This window comes from Bos indicus x Bos taurus, chromosome 8 (genome assembly GCF_003369695.1).
Source record: "Bos indicus x Bos taurus breed Angus x Brahman F1 hybrid chromosome 8, Bos_hybrid_MaternalHap_v2.0, whole genome shotgun sequence".
NCBI classification, from domain to species: domain Eukaryota; kingdom Metazoa; phylum Chordata; class Mammalia; order Artiodactyla; family Bovidae; genus Bos; species Bos indicus x Bos taurus.
In genome coordinates this window covers 62463414-62488245 of record NC_040083.1, presented here as the reverse complement: position 1 = coordinate 62488245, position 24832 = coordinate 62463414, and the positions used below count along the sequence as shown (strand labels likewise).

General features: G+C 45.4%; 1 protein-coding gene across 2 annotated transcripts in view; it reads right to left on the bottom strand.

The window, feature by feature from the left end:
• Window positions 1-24832, bottom strand: part of TMOD1 (tropomodulin 1) — an 89605-nt gene that overhangs the window by 38276 nt on the left and 26497 nt on the right. For both annotated transcript variants that reach the window (XM_027549723.1, XM_027549722.1), the window contains exons 3-4: window positions 10283-10439; window positions 2064-2183 (exon numbers count right to left, since the gene is read on the bottom strand). In XM_027549723.1, the coding sequence (XP_027405524.1) occupies window positions 2064-2183; window positions 10283-10439 (277 nt within the window). The remainder of the gene's footprint in view (window positions 1-2063; window positions 2184-10282; window positions 10440-24832) is intronic.

Genomic DNA, 24832 nt, shown 5'->3' with positions numbered 1-24832 from the left:
ACCGGAACGCAAGCAAACTCTGAGTCGGGAAGACAGTCCCAGGAGCCTAACGTGGGATCTAATGTGACAGGTGTGGGTTTTGATGAGCAAAGCAGTTGAGTATCCTGACCTAAGTGCTGCATTTCCAGGGTCACACCCTCACTGCTGTGTACTTCATAGTGAAAGAGAACACCTTTCTCTCTCAGCCCTGACACCCTTCAAGCCACCGCCCTTTGTCTTTTCCCAAATGTTCCGCCTCCCCAGGAAAGGCTATCTGGGTTAAGGGTCTACACATTGGCTCCCCTTGTTCACTCCTCAGGTTGCTGCAACCTGGCTCTGGTTCCCGGTCCCCCTCTCCCCTAAGAATGTCATCATACTGGTACATGACACGCACAAAACAGCTGGAGAATGCGAAAAGCATGACACTGCAGCCACCTGAGTCCCCTGGCAACAGCAGCCTCACTGGCCTCTGGCCTCGCCTCTGAGTCTCCCGGCAGGCCCTCAGTGCCAGAGACAGAACCCTCATACTGTCTCTCTAGCTCTTGCATTAGGCTCTGCCCATCTTGATTCGGCCTTGGGTTCCCAACCCATTCGTGGTATCCACGGTGGTTACCTTCATCCTATTTCCACTCTTCTCCCAAAGACTTCTACCCCAGCCAGGGCCCTAGGCTCCAGAGCCCCAGACCCCACTCCCACCAGACCCTAGAGCTTGACAATACTGATGACACCTACCTCCCTATCTCCAGTGGGGACCCTGGAAGAACTCAAGGGCTTTCATATACACCTGCCCGCTGTGGGTGGCCATTGGCCTTATTTTCCCTACACTTGTCCCTCCCTCACTGTTATGGCTGAATTTTGTCCCTCCAAAATTGTTGATTGTGTCCTGCTTTGTCCCTCTACTATATTGAATACGGTGATTTCTAGCCCCTTAGAATTTGTAACTGTTTTCAGAGATAAGGTCTCTAAAGAAGTGATTAAATGCCAATGAGGCTGTTAAGGTGGGTCCTAATGCAATCTGCCTGGTGTACTTACAAGGAGATTAGGACACGCAAAGGGACCCCGGGGGACACACGCACAGGGTGACAGAGAGATATGGTCATGTGCAAGCACGGGAGAGAGGGCTCAGAGGGAACCAACCCTGCGGACACCTTGATCTTGGACAGCTAACCTCCAGAACTATTGAGAAAACACGGTTTTGTTGTTTAAGTCACCAGCCTGTGGTATCTCGTTAGGGCAGGCTGGGCAGACTAGTGCACCCACCTTCACTAATGACACCAACTTAGACTCCGGAGAACTGGACTCCTCCCCTGACCTCACAGTTGACCCCGTCTTTCCTCTCCCCTTCCCACTTGCCTTGAGTCTCTCCCTATCCCATCCACCCGCCTGTCATCATCTGGGTGAGGGTTAGCAGCCCCCCAAGATTGCTGAATAAAAAGACCAGCTACTGCACTGGGCCAGGGAGCACAGCATGATGGTGGGCACGCTGCAGCCAGAGCCTGACCCCCGGCAACAAAGGGATACCAACAAGTGGGGCAGGGACCAGACAGTAATGAGGCGACAAGAGCAGGTGGTGAAGGGCTCTGGATGCCAGGCCACCTTCTGGAGTTTTCGGGGCTGTTTGTGGAGATCACATGGAAACACACAGGAAGATGGAGGGTGCTGTATGAACATGAGATGTGGGGTGATCAGCTCCAAGCCCAGCTCTCTTAACTGCGCAAAGTGCTAAAATCAGATGACCTGTTCCAGGCCTCTGTGAGCCCCCTTGACTGAGATGCCGGCAGCCCTCTGTCTCCTCCCCTCTCCTCTTTCTTCCCAGGAGGCCTGGGCAGGGTTTGATGCAACGGCTGGTGAAGGGCTTAGGCTGCCTCCCACATTCCTCTAGGATGGGCTCCGAGGTGGAAAGGGTTTGGGTGTTTTTATCTCTATTTCACTCATTTCAGTTCTTGGTAATAGGTTTCCATCTCCTCTAGTCCTTTTCAGAAACAGAGAGGGTATTTATGTTGAAATAAATCACTCAAGGCTCCCCTGCTGATGCAGGTCAAATGCTTTAGAGGACGTGGGGAAGCGTCAGGAGTGCCTCCTACCTGCGATGTCACAGAGTTCCGCATCCGAGGCATTCGCCAGGGCCTCCTCCAGCTCTGGCTCCAGTGTCACACTTTCCAGCACGGGGTCCATCGGCTTCTGCTTGGGGACCCAGACCTTTCCTGAAAACACATGAGATGCTTGTTACACAGAGCACCACTGCACTGGGGCAGCCTCTGGCGATGACCCCAGGTGGACCGTCCAGAGTCCTGTGGATCCCTCCATGCCAAGATGCCCTTAAAGCTTCTCTCTCTGGGGACCCAGTGCCAAACTGGCTCAGAGAAAGGGAATCAGAGATCTCCAACAAAGCACCCCTTATGTTTAAAAAGAAGAACTTTAGAACTTGGTCAGAGGAGACTGCTCACTATTGAAAACGCTGGTCATTAATTTTAACAATCAGTAAGTAGAAAAAAATGCAAAAGAAAAATATAATCGAATGCCAGGGTCTGGAATGCTCTAAACAAGGGTTTTGGTATGAGAGAAAAACTTAGAAACATTTCTAAAACAAATACATACACTCAGATTAGTAAAAGACGCATAGGGAGAAACTTGGGACACTATATTTTTAAAGTGTCAGACTCATAACTGAATGAGAGAGCAAAGAGGCACACACGGGGATGGTTGGCGGCTACAGAGTGCACCAAGATGGCCTTTTGAAGAAATTATGGGGCATCCACACAATGGCGATCCTGCAAAAGGATGATGGAGAGCTCTACTCACTAAGGAAGGAAAATGCCCAAGACAACATGTGTGAAAAAGTGAGAGGTTAACAGGCAGGAAGGCCAGGGGTCTCCAAATGGAGGAAATAGGCTGCAAGTGTCTCTTAAAATTCTGTGTTGCTATGATGACACCTGGTTCCACCTGAACTTAACTTTTTTCAAACCTTGAGCTAACCAATGCGTTTTTCTTCTGGAAATGTTTTCCTTAAGCTATGTTAATGAAAACTATGTATTTGCCTTTCTTCAAAATGGTTCCACCTAAGACTAACTTTTGGCCGACAATAGCTCAAAAAACCTGTACTCATATCAATTGTTTTATGGCTGGGGGATGACACACCACGTGCCATCCTATCTCAAATCTGCACATTGTGGGACAGGGGCCTGGTGAAACTCCGTCAGCCTTGAGGTGTCTTTCTTATCTGATTAATAACTTTCTAACAGACATAAAACAGCTTGCTAACACTAGCAAGGGGGGCACTCTCCGTCCCCCTTCTGATGTCTATGTCAGAAGCTTTCTCTGTCCCTTTTCATACTTTAATAAAACTCTGCTACACAAAAGTTCTTGAGTGATCAAGCCTGGTCCCTGGTCCCGAAGCTAAATCTTCTTCTTCAGAGATCAATAATCCAACACCGTTCACTGTAAGCTATCAAAAGCAAGCTTACAGAATAGCATAAATTATTTCATTCCGGTTATGAAAAATTCCATGCATGCATGCCAAATTGCTCAGTTGTGTCTGACTCTGTGTGACCCTATGTACCCAGCAGGCTCCTCTGTCCATGGGATTCTGCACGCAAGAATACTGGAGTGGGTTGCCATGCAAGCCTCAAGAAGATCTTCCCGACCCAGGGATTGAACCTGCAGCTCTTATGTCTCCTGCATTGGCAGGCAGGTTCTTTACCACTAGTGCGACCTGGGAAGCCTGAAAAATTGCATACACACACACACACACACACACACATCTTTATTCATGCAACATGTTTATTGAGTTGCAATCAACCCTGAATATTTATTGGAAGGACTGATGCTGAAGCTGAAGCTCCAATACTTTGGCCACCAGATGTGAAGAGCTGACTCAGTGGAAAAACTCTGATGCTGGGAAAGACTGAGGGCAAGAGGAGAAGGGGGAGACAGAGGATGAGATGGTTGGATGGCATCACTGACTCAATGGACATGAGTTTGAGCAAACTCCGGGAGATAGTGAAAGACAGGGAAGCCTTGCATGCTGCAGTTCATGGGGTTGCAAAAAGTCGGACACAACTTAGCGACTGAACAACAATTAACAATTTATTGAGTCCTTCCTATGTTCTAGGTACTTTTCTTGGCACTAGGTGGACAGCAGGGAATAGTTTACAGTTTAGTGAAAGAAGACAGGTAACAAGCAAACGTGTAAAGATATCAGACAGTACTAAGCATCACAAAGGAAAATAAAGCCAAGCAAAAGATTAGGAAGTTCCAGGCTGGGGTGTGGGTGAGGTGGACTCTGCTCTTCGGGGTAGGGTGGTCAGGGAAGATGATCTGTGAGCTGGAATCTAACAGAGTGGGGAAATGAGACCCTCAGATCAGTGGCAAGGCGAGGATGCCCACTCTCACTGCTCCTACCCGACTGTGTACATAGAGTTCTAGTCAGAGTGAATGGACAAGAAATAAATGGTATCCAGACTGGAAAGGAAAAAGTAAAATTATCTCTGTTCTCAGATGATATGATCTTATATGTAGAAAACCCTAAAGATTCCACACACACAAAAAAAACAGGGTACAAGATTAACATAGAAATCTAAGTGGTATTTCTATACACCGGCAATGAAAAATCTTAAAGGAAAATTAGAAAAATAATTTCATCTACAATAGCATCCTAAAGAACAAAATACTTAGGAATAAATTTAACCAAGGAGGTGAAGGATTTGTACAATCTCCTGCATTGGCAGGCAGATTCTTTTACTGAGCTACTCAGAAAGCCCAGAAAACACTGCTGAAAAAAATTAAAGAAGACCTAAACAAGCAAAAAGGAATCCCAATTTCAAAGATTGGAAGGCAATATTAAAATGGTAATACTGCCCCAAACAACCCACAGATTCAAAGTCATCCTTACATCTTTTTTTTTTTTTCAGAAATAGAAAAGCCAAACCTCAAATTCATGTGATTGTAAGGGACTCTAGTCAAAAATCTTGATAAAAACAAAGTTGGAGGTTTCAGACTTCCTGATTTGAAAACTTACTATAAGATTAAGCAATGTGGCACTAACATAAGTATAGACATACAACACAATGAGGTAGAATTGAGACTCCAGAAATAAACCCATACATCTTAAGCAAACTGACTTTTGATGAACTTGTCAAATCCATTGAATGGGGAAAAATAGTGTCTTCAAGAAATGGTGCTGGGACAACATCAATAGGCAAAAAGATAAAGCTGGATCTCTCTCTCACACCATATACAAAAAACCAACTGGAAACAGACCAATGACTTAAGTATAATAGTTAAAACTATAAAATTCTTAGAAGAACACATAAACATAAATCTTCATGACCTTAGATCTGGCAAAGTATTCCTAGATATGACAAAAAAGAATAAGCAACTAGAGAAAAATTGATCAATTGAATTTAAAATTTAAAACCTTTGTGCATCAAAGGACATCATCAAGAAAGTAGAAAGACAACATATGGAAGAAGAAAAAATATTCAAAAATCATATATTTTTATAGGGTCTAGTATTCGGAATATATAAAGAACTTTAACAACTCAACTACCAAAAGAAAAACAACCTATTTAAAAATAAGCAAAGGGCTTATAGACATTTCTCCAAAGAGGATATACAATTGCCTCTTGGTATCTAAGGGGGATTGGGTGCTCAAGTCACTTATATAAAATGGCATAATATTTGCATATAACCTACACACATCCTCCTGTATACTTTAAATTGTCTCTAGATTATGTATACCTACTACAATGTAAATACTATGTAAATAGTTGCCAGTGTGAGACAAATTCAAGTTTTGCTTTTTTAAAATTTGTGGAATTTAAAAACATATTTCTGATTCATGGTTGGTTGAATCCATGAATACAGAACCTACAGATACGGAGGGTCAGTTGTACAGATGGGCAACAAGCACATGATAAGATGCTCAACAACACTGGTCATTAGGGAAATGCAAATCAGAATCAGAACGAGAGACCTCTTCACAATCGTGATAATGACTATAACAAAAACCAAAAGTTAAAATGGAAACTAACAAGCGTTGGCAAGGATGTGGAGAAACTGACCCTCATATATTGCTGGTGGGAATGTGAAACGGTGCAGTTGCTTTGGAAAATAGTTTGGTAGTTCTTCAAAAAATTAAATGTAGAATTACATATGATCTAGCAATTTCACTCCTATATACCCCAAAGAACGGAAAACAGTTACCCAAGCAAATACTTATACAGGAATGCTCATAGCAGCACTAATCACAATAGCCAAAAACTACCAAAATGTTTATCAATGGATAAATGGACAGACTGTGGAATATCATTCAGGAATAAAAGGGAATGAATGAGTCTTGAAAACAATATTCTAAGTGAAAGAAGCCAGACACACAAAGTCACATATTATATGATATAATTTAGAGGAGATATCCAGAATAGGTAAATCTATAGAAACAGATTGGTGATAGCCAGGGGTGGGGGACAGGGGGGCATGGAGAGTAACTGCTTATTGGGTACAGGGTTTTATTTTGGATGAAAATGTTTTAGATCTAGATAGAGATGGTAGTCACACAACATTGTGTATATACTAAATGCTACTGAATTGTTCACTTTAAAATAGTTAATGTTATGTGAATTTAATTTAAAAAAACAAAACAAAACTGCTCACTTTGGCTATTGATTGAGAATAACCTGAAATGGGGCCAGGATGGAAGCCAAGAGATGGTTGATGGTTAAGAGTCTCCTGCAAAAGTCTGGATGACAGATGATAGTGACTTGGACCACAGATGAAGAGGGATGGGAAGTGCAAAGAGAAATGTCCACAAGGATATTCACTAACATAGGACCAGGGGGCCATCTCTCAGTGGAAAGAATTACTTTATTACTTAAAATGTTTACAGCAAAGATCAGTTACCTATATAAGCAGAACAGGCAAGAAATCATCTGGGAGAAAATGTATAATAACTTTCACCAGAGGTGGATCTGGAAAAGGGCAAAAATGGCGGAAAAGAAAACAAACTGTGAAAGTGGCTAATGCAGTAACTAGGATGAACATTCAGTAAATATTTAAGACATAGTTTACTATACTACTGTAGCAGGTGTCTCCATAGAGGTGGTGACTCAGATATTACAAGACTCAGACTTCTTCCCTTCCTTCATCTTACTAGTTGGGATATGGCTATGATGACTGGAGCTTCAGCAGCAAAAAGAACCATGAGGACAAAGATGTATTGCAAGGATGGAAAAATGAAAAACTGGAAAAGCTCTTGATTCCTAACCCCAAGAAAGATGTCTTACCAACCTTGGAATGCCTAACCCTGCAGCTCTACTAAGTAAAAGAAAACTAAATTCTCATCTTAAGTCTCTTTCATTTTACTTGTTTCTTTAGCACATGCAGCCAAACCTGCGCAATGAAAATACCCTGCTTGGAACTTTGTTCTGATTCCCCCACTTGAATGAGAGTGAAGGAAAATCCAAATTCCTCAAGATTTTGCACCAGTTTATGGCCCCTACTACATCCTGCCAGATCTTGTAGTGACTGATATGCTTTTTCCCCTCAGCCCAGGCTCCCTCTAGGCCCAGTGTGGGGCAGGTGCTCAGCAGGGCTGGGCTGAATGGCCCTGAGTCTGCCTTTTACAGCTGGAATGTCTCCTTCCACACTCTCTCTGTTGAGACCTGTGCTTATTCATTATACATGGACTCCAACAATCATCATGTAAATATTTTATGATGATGCTGATGCTGGTGGTGATGATGTTAGTGATGATAAACCTTTTAGGCTTGTCATCGTTGTGAAAATAGAATAAATTATAGCTACCCTCCTTGGGTCAGCCTGGCCTTTGATGAAGGCACTCAGGCTCTGGGAGTCTGGAGAGCTGTTCCTGGCTCAAGGCCAGGTCAGCATTCTGCGAAGGGGCAGCAAGATTGGTTGGTGTGCCGCCCAGATTCCCTCCCCATCCCCCATCTCATCTCCAGCTCCTCCCCTGGGAGGGGGAGGGCTACACAAGGGAGCAGATGGCAGTAATGACTCACCAACTGTCCACCCAGACCTGCTCTTGACTCTCACAGCCTTGCTTTCCCCAGTTTTTAGATGTGTAGATGGGCTAGGGGGAGTTTTAAGACCTCTCGAAATCCAGAGATTTTTTAAAATCTTTACCTGCTGCACCTGAAATCACTCCTCAAGGCACAAGCACCTTGCTTAAAATCAGCTTGCACCTATACTCTCAGCCGGGCACACCTAGGCTTTATGGTACAGGCTCCCTTCCCCTGCCTCCCACTCCAGGATGCCTCAGATCACACAATTTTTCCAAAGCTTTGTGTTCCAGATATCTCCTGGGCTTCCCTGACCTTCCAGGTTTTTGGTAAAATCTGGACAGCTCCAACTGCAAGCGCTGGATGGCTTGACATCCTCCCTGCAATGTCCACCCCTCCCTGCCCTTTCATTTTATTATTTATCAGGCAGTTACTCTGTGTACTGGATTTGCTAACACAACAGGGCATGCCTGCTCAGTTGACATAGGGACAAAGCCACAAACAGGGACCCTTGGCGCACCATGCTGACATCCTTGGGGGGATGAGAACGGAAGAGGCAGAAAATAAAGAATTACCCAATTAATTAATTAGAATGAATGCTTTCATTCAACAACTATTTACTGGGTGCCTACAATGTGCTAGGGCTGATGAGGTACAGGAATATAATAATGAACTAGACAGATGTGGTACTAGTACCCATCAAGCTTATATTCTAAGGAAAAAGTCTACAAGATCCATTATGCATGTAATCAATTTGAACGTATTACTTTTCACTTTCATGCATTGGAGAAGGAAATGGCAACCCACTCCAGTGTTCTTGCCTGGAGAATCCCAGGACGGGGGAGCCTGGTGGGCTGCCGTCTATGGGGTTGCACAGAGTCGGACACGACTGAAGTGACTTAGCAGCAGCAGCAGCATTCATTCAACACGTCTCTCTTGAGCCCTGCTGGGTGCTGCGGGAACTGTGTGAGCAAAAGTGTCTGAGTGCCTACCTCATGGAGCTTACAGGCCAGTGTGAATAAATTGTTCTGAAGAACACACAAAGGCTTCTGAGATGGAGACTAACCGAGGGGGAGTTGAATGGATGGAATGTGCTAACCAGTGGGGACAGGAAAGGCTTTCCTGAAAAAGGAGACAGTACAGTTGAGACCAAGAGGGTAATAATAGCTGATACTGATATTGCATTCATGATGGGCCAGGTGCTGTGCTAAGTGCTATATATATATATATATATAAACTCGATCTTCAGAACACCCTCAGGAGGCTGGTAATAATATTCTTTTCATCACCCCCATTTCACAAATGAGGAAATGGAGGCACAGCAGGTTTAAAAATGTACTTGAGGGAATTCCCTGGCAGTCCAGTGGTTAAGACTCTGAGCTTCCACCACAGGGGGTGCGGGTTCCATCCCTGGTCAGGGACTAATAAGATACCACAAGGCTTGCAGTGCGGCCAACAAACAAATGTACTCAAGTTCACACAGCTAGTAAGGGGTAGTGCCAAGATTGCAGCCAGAGTAGATGCAGCTCCAATCTGTGCTTCTAACCATCACATCTCTTACAGAAGAGGGGAGCCAGCCCTGAAGACAGCATGGAGCCAGACAGAGGACCTGCATTCCAGGCGGAAGGCATCTGGCAAGGGTCCTAAGGTGGAAAAGAGCTGGGAGTGTCTGGGGAACAGAAAGAGGCCTGAGGGGGCGGCAGGGCAGTGAGCAAGGATGAGCACAATCCCAGAGGACAGGAGGAGGGTTTGGAGTGTAAGGGAAGTTCTGGAAGGGTTGGGTAGTCGGGGTGCCTCTCTGTTCCCCGATTCTAGATGGTGTGCCTTAGGCTGGGGCAGAGAGTCATGAGGGGACAGATGAAGGAAGGGAAGCTGCAGCTGCCAGAGAGAGGGGCTGTGGGAAAAGAGCAGGGACAGTTAGGGTAGGGAGAGGGTATCTCTTGTTTCTGGTTGGAGGGCACAGGCTTTGCCTGGGCCTCATGTCCTGATATCATTTTAATAGTTCCTTCTTTCCCTTTCAACTGTATTAGGTTTGGATGAAGAGTAATCAGGACACCCTAGTTAGAGGGGACTTAAGGGGAAGTGTTGCAGGCCTGGTTGAGCCCCAAACTTCACTAAATCTACCTCACACATTGATGCTTTTGGAGCTGGGCTGTAACTCTGGGCCAGGCAGGGATGAAGGCAAGGCTGCCCGGTCACATCTGGCCCGACACGGGGCCTGGCTGACAGCTGGCACTCAGTGATGCATGGAGGGGTGACGTACTCAAAAGCACAACATCGTCCAGTACCTCGCTTCTCCCCTGTGTAGGGGACCAGATCTTCTCGGTCCTTAAACTCCTTTGCTTGCTTTTCCAAGTGATCCAAGAGCTCCTCCCTTCTAAAGGGGCCTGTGGGCGCCTTGGTGGTCTGATCCTTCTGCCTCAGGCCCGCGGGCAGCAGTGCATTCTACAGTGGTGGTTGCGGGGCAGGTGCACAGAGAGAGAGAGAGAGGGAGAGAAAGAGAGAGAGCAGTCAGCTGCCGAAGACTCGCATTTCTCCAGAAACTCCTCACTGAACCACGGGAGCTCCATCTAAGTTGTTCATTCACAGGTAAAGAAACTAACACCCTGGGAGGGGCAGGGACTCGCCGAGGTCACGGAGAGACACATGAGGTCACAGCAGACAGGGGCGAGCTCGGCTTGGACTCAGGTCTCTTAACCAAACCCGTTCCCAGTCTGGAACATTCTATAAAGGCATGAGGGTGAGGGTCAGCTGACCAGGAGCCAGGCACAGCAGGGGGCTGCCAGAGCATCTGCTGGGGGGGAAATAGGATATTAGGGTTTGGATGCATGAGGGTATTTCCAGTCGCTGTGTGGAAAGTAGCTGGGGAGAGAAGCAGCCTGGAGGGACAGACTGAGTTAGGGCCTTGGATGCAGAATCAGGCAGGAAGAGGCAGGCCCTCAAAAACAAGCAGAGAAAGCTGGGCAGGATGGCGGAAGGGCCAGGCAGGCTGTCGGCTGCAGGCCCCAGCTGGCCCTACCCGCTGCTTCCTACCCCCCTGACCGTTGTGCTCATACACGCTGGCTGTTAAATATTTTGAACGTTGCCCTTGGAGATGGGTCTCTCAAGAAAGATATCGTCAACCAATCCCCGTGATTTCTTCTTCAAACATGGGCAGGCTTCTAGGTGTGGACTCACTACAAAAGCAGGCTCCTAATCAGGGTGGATTTGAATCACACGGGTTTCACTTTAACTCAGTAACGCAGAGATTCAGACACTCATGGTTGGAAAGGATGCTCAGAGATCAGCCAGTGCACACGCACTCCCTTCAGGAGGAAACTGAGGCCAAGGGCAGAGAAAGACTTGCGCAAATCTAGAACTCAAATCAGGCTCCTTCTTCAGACTTGAGGGAAGAGGGAAATCTTCTGGTCAGATCAGTGCTCTCCCCCACCCCCTTTCATTCAGGGCGGTTGGGAGGATCCCAGGAAGGGTGATGTGAGCAGTCTCACCTCACTTCCTGCTGCACTCCCACACTGGACAAATCAGAGAGCCATTCAATCTCCCATCTATGTACCATTCAATAAGAACATGCATCTCTTCAGTCACCCACTCACACTCCAGATCCTTTCCTAAATGCCCTCTCTGAGAGGAGAATGCTGTCAGGTACATGAAGAGAGCTCTGGGCCTGGCACGTGGAGGGATAAAGCTTGGGAGGGAAATACTACTGTTTGGCTGCAGTTTGATATTTTTTTTTACAGGATAGTTTACCACTGTGCCGTTTCCATAAGAGCACAGTGGGTGCGAGATCAGGACACTGAGTGTGAGCCCAACTCTGGGAGAATCGAGGTGAGCAGGGCCTGGCGCAGACATCAGTATCAGTATATACCAGGGCTCAGAGAGTGGGGCTGGTGTCCACACAAATGGACTTAGGCCACAAGTCAGGAGGGACATCTGGGAATTGGAGAGGACATTATGAAAGAGTGGCCAGTAGGTAGAAAACTGAGCCTTGATTGGTTTGTGGGTGACCGCCAAGAACGTAAGTGGTGGCACAGATACCCCAGCTTTCCCTAAGCAGCAGTCCTCAGACACTTTCCATGTGATGATGGTCCATGGATGAGCCATGTCCCAGGTGAGACGAGACTTCCTGTGGCTACCTGTGTGTGTCCACTCAGAGTAACGACATCTACTATAGCTCAGCTGAGTGAGGGGACAGGCTACCTGTCCTGCAAATGTCCATCTGCGATTACCCGTGATGAGCAATCAAATTCTTTGTGACATGCTGGCACCTCACAGTTGACCCCATCCCAGGCTTAATTCCTTACTCACTTGGAGTAACCATATCTCCAGCACTGTGATCTTGGGCAAGTCAGCTAACCTCATTGTTCCTCCATTTCCACAGTTGTAAAACATGAATAATAACAGTCACTCTCTCAAAACTGTTGAGAACACTCAATCAGATAAAGCAGAAGTGCTTAGCACACAGTGCCTGACACAGTGAGCGCACAAATTATTGCTCATTATTGTTGCTGCTCTATGATCAGATAAAACACATTTTGCCAGGAGGTAGGCTACCCAAATATGTAGGTTGGACAGGGGATGTGTTATCCAAATATGTCTTAGAATATATTAGAATATATTCAAAAAATGAATGTATACAAATATAAAATGAATTAAGCATGTAAAGCAAGTGGTTCCCAATGATCCCCACAAGGGAAGACCTGACAGATTCTCATTACCATAAAGGATTTTGATGGTGGTAAGGTGCTGGGGTGCATTCTAGCCTCCGAAAGGATCAGTATTGTGGTGCTAAAAACCCACGAGGTTGTAACTGAGGGGAAAGGGGTTTGCAAACTTACATCTCTTTTTGAATATATCTGATAGAGGCCAGTGATTTGAAGTAGAGTTTTTTCAAAATTTTGTTTTTTGGTATCTACATGAGATAATGGATGTTCACTAAACTTGTGGTCTGGAGAAGGCGATGGCACCCCACTCCAGTACTCTTGCCTGGAAAATCCCATGGATGGGGGAGCCTGGTTGGCTGTGGTCCATGGGGTCGAGAAGAGTTGGACACGACTGAGTGACTTCACTTTGACTTTTCACTTTCATGCACTGGAGAAGGAAATGGCAACCCACTCCAGTGTTCTTGCCTGGAGAATCCCAGGGACGGAGGAGCCTAGTGGGCTGCCATCTATGGGGTCACACAGAGTTGGACACGACTAAAGTGACTTAGCAGCAGCAAACTTGTGGTCATCATTTCATGATGTATGTAAGTCAAGTCATTATGCTGTACACCTTAAACTTCTATACTGCTGTATGTCAATTATATCTCAATAAAACTGGGATGGGGAAAGTAGGGTTTTCAACCTCGGCACAAGAGAGATTTGGGGCTGGATGGTTCCTTGTCATGGGAGCTGTTATATGCATTCTTGGCTGCTTAGCAGCATCTCTGTCCTCTGCCTAACAGATGCCACCAGCACTTCTCCGGGTTGTGACAACCAAAATATCTCCAAACATCCCCAGATGTCTCCTGGGGGGGCAAAATCACCCCTGAGTAAGAACCACTGTGTTAAAACTGAAACCCATATCATTATAATACGGGAGTAAAGATGTTTTTCATGTGTTTTAAAAATATTACGTATGTGGCATGTTAAAATGTAGTTTTATTTATCTTCATTGAAAGCAGCTGATTTTTAAAAAACAAAAACATGACAGTCTTTTTCTAATGATTCTCTGCTTACTGAATCTTTAAAGTAAGTACTGAGAGTATTAGCCTTGTTAGGAGTTTATTTTCATTCCATTAAATGGTATGTTTAGTGAAATATAACATGATTTTCAACTAAAACCATAGCCAGTTGCATATTTTAAACTCTTGATTATTTATCATTTTAACTTGTTTTCAAAAACAGCATATGATAGAAAAAACAGCATATGAACTCACCTGATATACAAAAATTAACTCAAAATAAATCAAAGACCTAAATGTAAGAGCTAAAACTATAAAACTTTTGAAAGAAAACAGGCATAAATCTCTGTGACCTGGATTAAGCAGTGGTTTCTTAGATATGATTCTGAAACAATAAGCAACAAAAGAAAAAATAAATTTGACTTCACCAAAATTGAACATGTTTGTGCTTCTAAGGAAACTAAGAAGTAAAAAGACAATCCACAGTTTGGTAGAAAGTTATTACAAGTCATATATCTGAGAATGATCTAGTATGCAGAATACATAAAGACCTCTTAACTTAAAATATAAGACAAATAACAGAATTTAAAAGTGGGCCACAGATCTGAATAGACATTTCTTCAAAGAAGATATAAAAAATTAACACATGAAAACCTTCTCAACATCATTAACTAACAAGAAAACACAAATCAAACCCAGAATGAGCTATTACACTTCACACCCTTTTACCCATAAAAAAGACGGGTAAAAACAAATGTTGGTGAGACTGTGAAGACATTGAAACATCCATACACTGTGGTTCAGTTCAGTTCAGTCGCTCAGTCGTGTCCGACTCTTTGCGACCCCATGAATCGCAGCACGCCAGGCCTCCTTGTCCATCACCAACTCCCAGAGTTCATTCAAACTCATGTCCATCGAGTCAGTGATGCCATCCAGCCATCTCATCCTCTGTCGTCCCCTTCTCCTCCTGCCCCCAATCCCTCCCAGCATCAGTCTTTTCCAATGAGTCAACTCTTCGCATGAGGTGGCCAAAGTACTGGAGTTTCAGCTTTAGCATCATTCCTTCCAACGAAGGGAAATGTAAAAAGTGCATCCCCTTTGGAAAACAGTCTGGCAGTTTCTCAACAGATTAAAAACAGAGTTATCGTATGAGATAGCAGTTCCACTTCTAGGTAAACCCAAGAGAAATAAAAGAATATGTTCATACAAAAACTTATACATGAATGTTCATAGTAACCTCAGTTATAGTAGCCCCAAAGTAGAAACAAGTCAAATCTCTATCAATGATGAGTGGATAAAGAAATGTGGTATATCCCTACAACAGAATACTGTTTTGCAATAAAGAGAAACGAAGTGCTGGTGCATGCTACATCATAGGTGAAACCTTGAAAACGTCATACTTAGTGAAAGAAGCCAGTAGTAACAAAGGACTACATAGTGTCTGATTCCACTTATATGCAGTGTCCAGAGCATCAAATCTATAGAGACAGAAAGTAGATTAATGGTTGCCTAGAGATGAGGAAGTGAAGTGAATGTTGTTCAGTCATGTCCAACTCTTTGCAACCCTATGAACTATACAGTCCATAGTATTCTCCAGGCTAGAATACTAGAGTGGGTAGCCTTTCCCTTCTCCAGGGATGGAACCCAGGTCTCCCACATTGCAGGCGGATTCTTTACCAGCTGAGCCACAAGAGAAGCTCAAGAATACCGGAGTGGGTAGCATATCCCTTCTCTAGCAGATCTCCCCGATCCAGGAACCGAACCTGCATTGCAAGCGGATTCTTTACCACCTGAGCTATCAAGGAAGCCCCAGAGCTGAGGAGGATGGTGAGAAATGCAAAATGACAGCTATCAGGAACAGGATTCTTTTTGAAATGAAAATGTTCTAAAATTGACTATGGTGATTGTTGTATATTTCTGTGAATATACTAAGAAACACTGAATTGTATACTTTAAATGAGTGAATTTTATGGCATGAGAATTATTATCTCAAAAAAAGGTGTTTTTTTTAATGTTATTGAGGGAAAAATTACAAAAATGGCCAATGAAATACATTAAGTGCCCATAGAATGCTAAGAACACAGGCTCTTTGTGTGTCAGTGGCCAAAAATGATGCTGAGACTGGGCAGGCTAGAGCTGGCCAGATTTAATGTGGCGTTTTGTTTTAAAGAGTGAGGAGCCATATTATGTAAACTGGTCATGGAGGCATTACATGGGTTAGAAAATATTGCCTTAGATCTCTTATAACTATCAGAACCTAAAACTGAGTCTCAGACCTAGCTATCCGATTGGTAAAGAAAGAGTTTCCACAACATTTTGTCATCACCTTTGACCAGGAGAATATTTGCTGAACATGTTCGTGTGGAAATGTATCTTTTCTTAAATTCCTTACTCATTTTACAAACACTTACAGGGTGAGTATTATAAAGCCAGGTAGTATGCTAAAACCCAGGGCCAGGACCCGACCAAGGACTCCGTAATCTGGAGTAACTGAGGAGACAGAAGGTAAACGGGGAAAGCAGGGTAAAAGGAGAGAAAAGTCTCAATTACAGCATGTATGCAAAACAATCAATTATTTTAGCTTTTAAGGTTAATCAGGATGCTAAAGTGGGGTCCACTTTACTGAATAGCAAAGAATAGTTGATAACTAGCCTCTACATTGCTGTAAAAGTCATAGCGTCCATGGTGCCTGCGGGTTAGTGGAAGCATCTCACCTTTAAGGCCCTTAAGTCTCGTTTCCCTATCTCACCGTCTGCACAGTGTAAATTTGCTGTGCATGTGCTTTCTTTACAGTTAGTTCAAAGGGAGGCAGCAGCCTGCTTCTCCAGGACGGATGTCACTTCTGCATGAGGGACTCCGTATCTGCATGCACACATCACATGTACACACATCTTCACTCCAAGACCAGTGGGTTAGGGTGAGATTTGCTTTGGGAGATAGCTTAGGGGTATACGACTCTGAGCATGCCTTCAAGGTCCTTACTTACAATTAGAAGTTTACTCATGTGAGGAGGGCAGTGGCTAATGTATGGGTGATCTCTTTGTTATCTCCAAACAGGAAAGTTGGTGGTGTTGTTTTGTTTTTGTTTTTTTTTTTTAAATTTGGCCAAGCCATGTGGCATGTGGGATCTTAGCTCCCGGACCAAGGGTCAAACCTGCATCCCTTGAATTGAAAGCAGAGCATCTTAACCACTGGACTGCCAGGGCAGTCCCTAGTGTTGGTTTTAAGGAGGAAGAATTTCTAGGTACTCTTTGATCTTAGCCAAAATAGAAAATTATAGCTGTTATACACTTGGGAGCGAGGAGGACTGTGGCACACTGGAGATTTCAATGCCTCCACACTACCCAGCTCTAGCTAAGAACTGCCGTGGGTGGTGTTATTAGATCTGCTGATCTTTATGTGAGAGCTCTTGATTTTTAAATATTGACACATGATCCAAATATTTTAAAAACAATGTTCAGACCAAATAAAACACAGCTGCAGGCCAGTCTCAGCCCAGAGGCTGCCATTTTGCCACCTCTGATCTGAGTTCCTATCAGACTAAAATTCCAGATAGAGAAAGCCAAGACATTCATTTATCCCTCAAATGTTTACTGAATATCTTGCTTGTTTCAGGCTCTGGGCTAGAGGAAGAAAGAGGTAGATACATGTTTTTATTTTTTTAATGCAGAGGTTTAAAAAATTGTTTTTAATAATCATAAGAGGTAAAACTAAGCAATCGCTTCCTATAGTTTCCTAGTTGTAGTTTTTTAAATGGCGATTTTCTTTTAAATGTTGTAAAATTTAAAAGTTGGATGTACGGCGTGATAGGTTAGCATCTTTGTTTAGTTTTCTCACCCACGCTCTGGAATCCAGCTGCCCAAAGGATGATGGAAACTTTGACAAATCCTCAACTGTGCTGTTAGGAGCTCTAACACCCTGTGAACAGGTGCAGTAAAGGCCAAATATTAAGTATCTGCACAATTATCACTGCTATAGATAGTTGGGGCTACATGAGGAGCTATCTCGGCTAGAACCACTGCAGATTGGTTAGCAGAGTGCATGTGGACAATGCACACACACACAGGCAACACATATGCGTGTGCATGCACACACATGCGCACACACAGGCACAATGTATTAAAAGGATCTCAGGTTGGCAGCTCAGAGCTGCAACGCCTGGAAGAGAGCCCCTGAGCCAACTCTCTCATCTTCAGTTGGGGAAACTGAGGCATGGGAAACTGAAGTCACTTGCCCAAAGTCACACACCTCGTTAGTCACACAGCCAGGAAGGCTGAGCTGATATATAGGTGACAGTGTACATAACTAGCATCTCAAGGATCCGTATGGCTGTCTTCAGACTGGTGGTTCAGCATATATACAATGTCTTTTAACCTGATTCTTCACAGCATGTCTCATGACACAAGGCAGGGCAAACCTGTCTCTCCTGGGCTTCTCCTTATCCTCCTTTTCTGCCTCACATTCAAGGAAGATGTTCCATTTCCCTGCTGTTGGGGGACACTGGGCATCCTGAGACAATGAATGAGTGATCACATCCCACAAGGGCTCTCAGATGGGGAGACACACACAAGTGTGAGCAGCTTCCTTCACCTGGGGCTTCTGCAGGAGGTGGTTCCTGAGCTGAATGAGTCCCAGGGCACAGGCAGGAAACAGCCAGGTGAAGAGGAGAGAGAAGAGGGTTACAGGGGGACAGAAAGCACAGCACAGAGGCTTGGCAGAATGAGAGTGCCTGATTTGTCAGGGGAAGGAGCCTGAGGCTACAGGGTTTAGAATCATCTCTGTCCCACAGGCACCAGCCTAGTTCAAGCCATGGTGTTTACTGCTGAGAGCATCAGGGGAGCCTCAGGCTGGCTCGTGTACCTGACCAGGCTGGCTCGTGTACCTGACCAGGCTGGCTCGTGTACCTGACCAGGCTGGCTTGTGTACCGCACCCACTTGTGTACCTGACCAGGTCACTCCCCAACACAGTCACAGATACTCAGCACCTCCACTAACCCACAGAATCATTATCAAATTCATCAGCCTGGCATGGAGAGCTTTTTCCTGATTTGACCTCAACGAACTCCAGCCTCCCCATCTTCTCGGTTTAAGTATTCCATGTTCCAGCCACTCCAGGCTGCTCCACATTCCGCAGCCTCGCCCCACACCATCACCCTGCCGGGGCATCACTCAAGCTATGCCCTCTGCCTGGAATTCTACCCCTCCTCCCCCACTGCATTCATCCTTCAAAGCCCTTCTCTCGGACACCCTGTCCAGCCTTTGCAGTGCTCCCCACACCGATCTGGTAATTTTCTTTCCAAACACCCGGAGGCATCTTGCCAGGTCTTATATAATGCTCCTTCTAATTTGTCTTGGAGCACATTTATGCCATATCCCTCTCCCCAGAGAGACTGAGTGTCCCTCAAAGGCCAGCTGAGATGTATCCTAGTCTTCTCTGAATCCCCAGTCCCAAGTAATAGGTGCTAACATCTTTTGAATTGTCCAGAATCACACAGCACTGATGCTCCAGCAGGGAAAAGATGGTATTTCTTAGACGCCCTTCAGGTCAGCATCACACCTGCTACCCTGAGATGTTTGCTGGTCTACCCAGCTGCTGCCCCATGCAGGTCTGGGGAAGGGGAAACATTATGAAAGGTGCTAGAGTGGGGCTGCAGAATTTACTGATGGAGATTTTAGGAAATGCCAAACTAGAGAGTAAGACCTTTGTAATGTTTCCTTCAGGGATCTGGATTTGGTTAAATTCCTATAAACTGCTCTCACTTCCCCTCAGAACTTTCGGCAGAGCAGAACATCAGGCCATAAAACTGGCAAACTCACAGTGACAGACTTCAGATAGTCCCCAATATCATCTCTCCCCCTCTCCAGTAATAAAAGCACTCTACACGTAGCTGCGCAATGGCCACTATGGTAAAAGACTACATTTCCCAGGCTCCCCTGTGGCTAGGTTGGGTCACAGTATGAGAAATGTCCAGTGGCAATTTCCAGTAACTTTCCTTAAAAGATACTTGAAAAATGGCTTTTTTTCCTTTTCTCCCCACTTCCCACCCTTTCCCTCTATTCTAATGTCTGGACTGCAGTGATTATGGCCACCACTTTGGACCATGAGAATGGGGGCTACACCTTAGCGATGGAAGGAAGATGAGCTGAATGCTCCCTGGGACTCTAGGAAGTTTGGGGAGCTAAGCTCCGTACCTGCCCTAGACTTCCCACCTCTGGACTTACTTGAGAGATGAACAGAACACTGCTTGGTGGTGGTTTAGTCTCTTAAGTCGTGTCCAACTCTTGCGAGCCCATGGGTTGTAGCCTACCAGGCTCCTCTGTCCATAGGATTTTCCAGGCAAGAATACTGGAGTGGGTTGCCATTTCCTTCTCCAGGGGATATTCCAGACCCAGGGATCAAATCCAGGTCTCCTGCAATGCAAGCAAATTCTTTACTGACTGAGCTACCACTGCTTCAGTTATGTTATTTTGAATCTCTATTACTTATAGACAAACTGCATTCTAACTGACAACCTGGGTTCTCATCCCAGGGCTCTGAGGCCACACACAGGGCACTGGCGCTCTTGGACCTTGAATCCCCTTTCTGTAAAATGGTCAAATCATCTTTGGAAACTTCAGAATAAAGGTTTGAACTCTATATTAGAAGCAGATTATAGCAGTCAGTTTTGTCCCCACAGGGCATAACTGTTCACTTCCATTCAACTGAAAAGACAGCGCATTATGGGGGAGCCCTGTGAGCGCAGCAGCATCTGACTGTGCAGACTGGGTGCTGCACAGCTCCAGGGGCACGTGTGTTCTCTGGCTTATACGAGCAGTGGTTCCTGGAGCTACGCAGTGCACAACTTGCACAAGTGTACGTGGCTGCCCTGTATCTGTGGTGGTACAATGTGGCTCTAAATTGCAACAACCCTAGATTCCAGTGGGCAAGTCATATATGCATGTTCAATAAACATGTATGAAGCACCCATTATGTTCCAGACACTGGGCTAGGTACTTGTCCATCTGTCTGTTTATCTAAAAATCTGTCCTGTGAACAGTCAAAATCGGAAACTGGGAGGTCTAAAGTCCAATCAAATGCCAAAACTTGGTTGCTTTTGTCTGTATATTTGAATGAGCTGGCCAACACTTTCAGACAGGAAACTTGCGCATAAAAATTCAGATTTCCAGCCTTTCTTGCAAACTCAGATGATGGGACAGTGCTGGAGAGCACCTGGTGGAGTGGAATAGCAGGTGCCCTCTGGTCAAACACAAACTCTCCCGTCCGCCTCAGTCCCCACCACTTCCCACTGTCTCTGACACAGAGGTCAACGAATGGTTAACAATCATTGGCTCTGTTGTTGCTTCTATTCCCTGAGGGTGAAGTGGTAAATGAAAACTTCCTTACGTCCATATCTCTTTTTAAGAGCAGAAAAGTAAGAAACGACCCAAGATGGCCATGTGCCTCAAGAAAACTGGCCCAGCTTCCTTCCTTCATTATATTACCTACTTGATGTTGTGGGGGCTTGTCTGCTGCCTTTTGAGTAGAAAGTGAGGGAGTGAGAGAGATGGGGAAGGAACTGGGGGAGGTGGGAAGGCAGGGTTGAAACTTTACCATGACTTTTCTTTAAAGGTGATCTGAATCAAATAAAGCAACATTTTTACATTTGTTAAATTTGGATAATGGGAACATAGGTGTATTCTGTACCCTACTATATGTTTAACGTATTTCCTATGAAAAACATAAAAATCAAAAGGGAAACGGCTCACTGGGGCCCTCTTTGGTGGGGCAGGTGCTTCACTGGGAGCTTAGAGGGGAAGGGTCAGGAAGGGTTCCCAAGGGAAGGGTGGAGAGGTTGGGCCTCTTGAGAAATGGGAGGATTCTATCTTGAGAATAAAGGGCTCCAGATCCAAGAGGTCACCCAGAAGCAGAAGTGGGGAGGGGGGGGGTTTGGGGAGGCTGGAGGCCTGCCTGGGGGAAGGTAGTGGGGTGCAGAGCCGGGTGGGGAGGTGGTCAGGGTGCCAGAAGACGGAGGGTGGGCTGGGGACATGCCGACACCTGGCCTCACTCGCCCTCACCCCACCAGGCCCACCCTTGGCTCCGTGCACGGCTGGCCATGTTTCTAAGGATGTGTGCCTATTTTTAGAGCAGAGATTTATTTCTTTCCATTTCAACTGTTTACTTCTGTCCTGGGCTTGTGAATCTGCCGGCTTGTGTTACAAGGGAGAACCACAGCCCTGTGAACAGACATGGCTGCTTCCTGCATGGCCAAGAGTGTCTTCTGGTCTATAGGATAGGATGTGGGCCACGAATAGGGAGGGTTTATGATTTTGTGGACTGTGGTTGGAAGTCATGTAGTGTGATCAGAAGTCCCAGGATTCTGGTGTGTCCTGGTGCAGTGGCTGATTTGCAGTGTGACCCTGAACAAGTCCCTTCCTTTCCCTGGATTTCAGGCTGCTGTTGTTATATTGATTTCTCATCACCAAAGTGGCGATAATACTCCTAACCTCAGGAGTAATGATTCGATGAGATACAGAAAGCACCAGGTGAATGACATGTGTGCAGGAAAAACTCTGTAAACCAGGGTTTCTTTTACCTGCGCTGTGTTCATACAGGCAGGGATTGGGGTGGGGCTTAGATCATCTCTAAGGGTCCCTCTAATTCGGAGATCCTACAGTTCCAGAGGTTTTCTCCTCCATCATTTCTCCCTGCAATTCATGGTCCCAGAATTCTTAACACATTATGGGCTGGGGGAGGCAGGTCTGTCACCTACCGGCTGTGTGATTTCGGGCATCCATTTCCTTTTCTTAGAGTGGTTTTAACCCCAACCTGCAAGGATCAATTTCACAGAATCCTCGTGGAGATTTTATGAGACAAGGCCCATAAAACACAGGACAGCACCTGGCACGTAAGATGACCTCAACAGAGAATAGTTGTAGTTTTAAAATGATTGTTGCTGGCAGGGGCCTGTTGTTTTCTACTGTTGTTTTTATAATGTGTCACAGATTCCCAACTGCAGACTTCAGAATCAACTTGAAGGATCCAATTTCTTTATAAGTCTGGGATTATCTCTGCCTTCTTTCATGCAAATATTTTGATCCTTTTACTGAGACACTAAAAAATATTACTCCTTTTCCTCAAAGCCTCATTAACAAGTAAGATGTATAGTTAAATTCTTTAGGCTGGTAGTTTTTTTGTTTTGTTTTGTTTTGTTTTAAGATTTGTATTTATGTGAAAATAATGTAACAACTTCAAAAGACACTGAATTAGAAAAAAAAATTTGCTGGTAATTCCGAACTTTGTTCTCCAAGTTCCCTTCCAGGCTCATCCCACATACCCTCACTGGAGGTGGTAGTTAACAGCACAGGCTACTGGGTCTGACTGTCTGGGCTGGAGTCCCAACTCCTGGGCAAGCTACTTCATCTCTCTAAGCCTCAGTTTCCCCATCTTTAAAATGGGTGTGTGTGTGTGTTAGTCATTCAGTTGTGTCCAACTCTTTGCGACCCCATGGACGGTAGCCCGTCAGGCTCCTCTGTCCATGGAATTTCCCAGCAAGAATACTGGAGTGAGTTGCCATTTCCTCCTCCAGGGGATCTTCCTGACCCCGGGATTGAACCTGGGTCTCCTACATTGCAGGCAGTTTCTTTACTGTGTGAGTCACCAGGAAAATGGGGCTGATAACCAAAACTTGTGGAGGACTAAAGAAGAGAATCCATGCAGGGCTCTGTCGCAGCAAATGCCGACTATCTATCGTTGCTCTAAGAACTCATACACTGTACCCTGCTTGAGTCACGGTGTGACCTGTCATCCTCAAACATGGCTATACATTACCCATTTTCCCCGCCGTCTGGTTCAGCCGAGCAGCTGGCTCAGCTTCAGAGCGGCATCCACTTAACTCCACAGAGACAAGAAAGGGCAGGTCCTCTTGGGGAATCAGTCAACAGCGGATACTTTTAGCACATGGAGCATTCCTCTCCCGTGGGAGTCCAAGTGCAACAATCTCATGATAAGCTCGAGTTTTTCCAGGCCGCAGACTAAGAAAGTTTTGAGGACTTCTTTTTTTTTTTTTTTTTACTGTGCACAAGTTTGGAATCTTCTGCTGCAAACAAAGCAGCTTTCCAATTCTGCGTACTCTACTGTGTCACATGACACTGAGGCTTAACAGTTGCATCACTGCAAACATAACCCCCTGCAACACTACCTGTTAACTGAATTCAGGTCATAAGACTGTGAAGAACTGCGCATAAAATCGAGATGCTTAGAGCTGGAGGGGGTGTCAGAGGGCATCTAGGCCAACTGTGTCCATTTTGCAGACTGGGAAACTGAGATCCAGAGAGGGAAAAGCACTTGCCTAAACTGGGAGCAGAGCCAGGATTGAGTAAGGATCTCTGCATCTCAGGTTGTTTCTAGGAGGAAAAGGGGACAATCTTTCATACAGTACCCTCCCCAACTATAAAGCCAGAGCACAGGCATGGCTCACACTATCTTCCTGAGGACTCCAGTGAAGCCTTTTAGTGTCAGGGCTAAGAGTGAACTCAGAGCTGCATCATGGTTCTGCCACCGCCTCAGTTCAGTTTCTTGGACAAGTTACTTCACCTCTCGGTTTTCTCATCTGCAAAATGGGATGACAACAATGTCTGTACCACAGGATTAGGATGACAGTTGAATAAATGAATATTTTCAAAATGCAAGAACAGTGTCTGCACATAAAAAGTGCCATCTAAGCGCTTGTTAAACTAGACTTAAAACAGGTGGGGTAGAGCATGTAAGAGAGAGGACAGTGGGCCCAGGACCTGGGCTGGTTCTCCTCAGACGTGTGACCAATGCAAGTCCCCTCCTCTCTCTGGGCTCGGGTTCTGCTCTGTGAGTTGGAGGGCTGGACACCCCCTGGTCTCTGTGTCCCCTCCAGGCCAGTGGCCCGGAGGCCTCTTGTGGTCTGCATACCTTTGGCCTCTCCCTGCGCTGTGATTTCAGAACATGGGTGGAGGTCAGGTGAAACTCAAGCTGGAATGTTTGTGCTCTCAGCAAGAATGGAGCCCCACTAGATCTTTTCAAAGCTCCCATCCTGACTTGCAAATCAGGTAATAGAGGCACCTCAGTGAAGGGCCAATTGTGAGGTGGAGACAAAAACCCCACTGGTCTCGGTTATCTCCTATCCTTGCTCTGATTTCTCTCCTCTTTTTCTTGAACTTAGAGAGA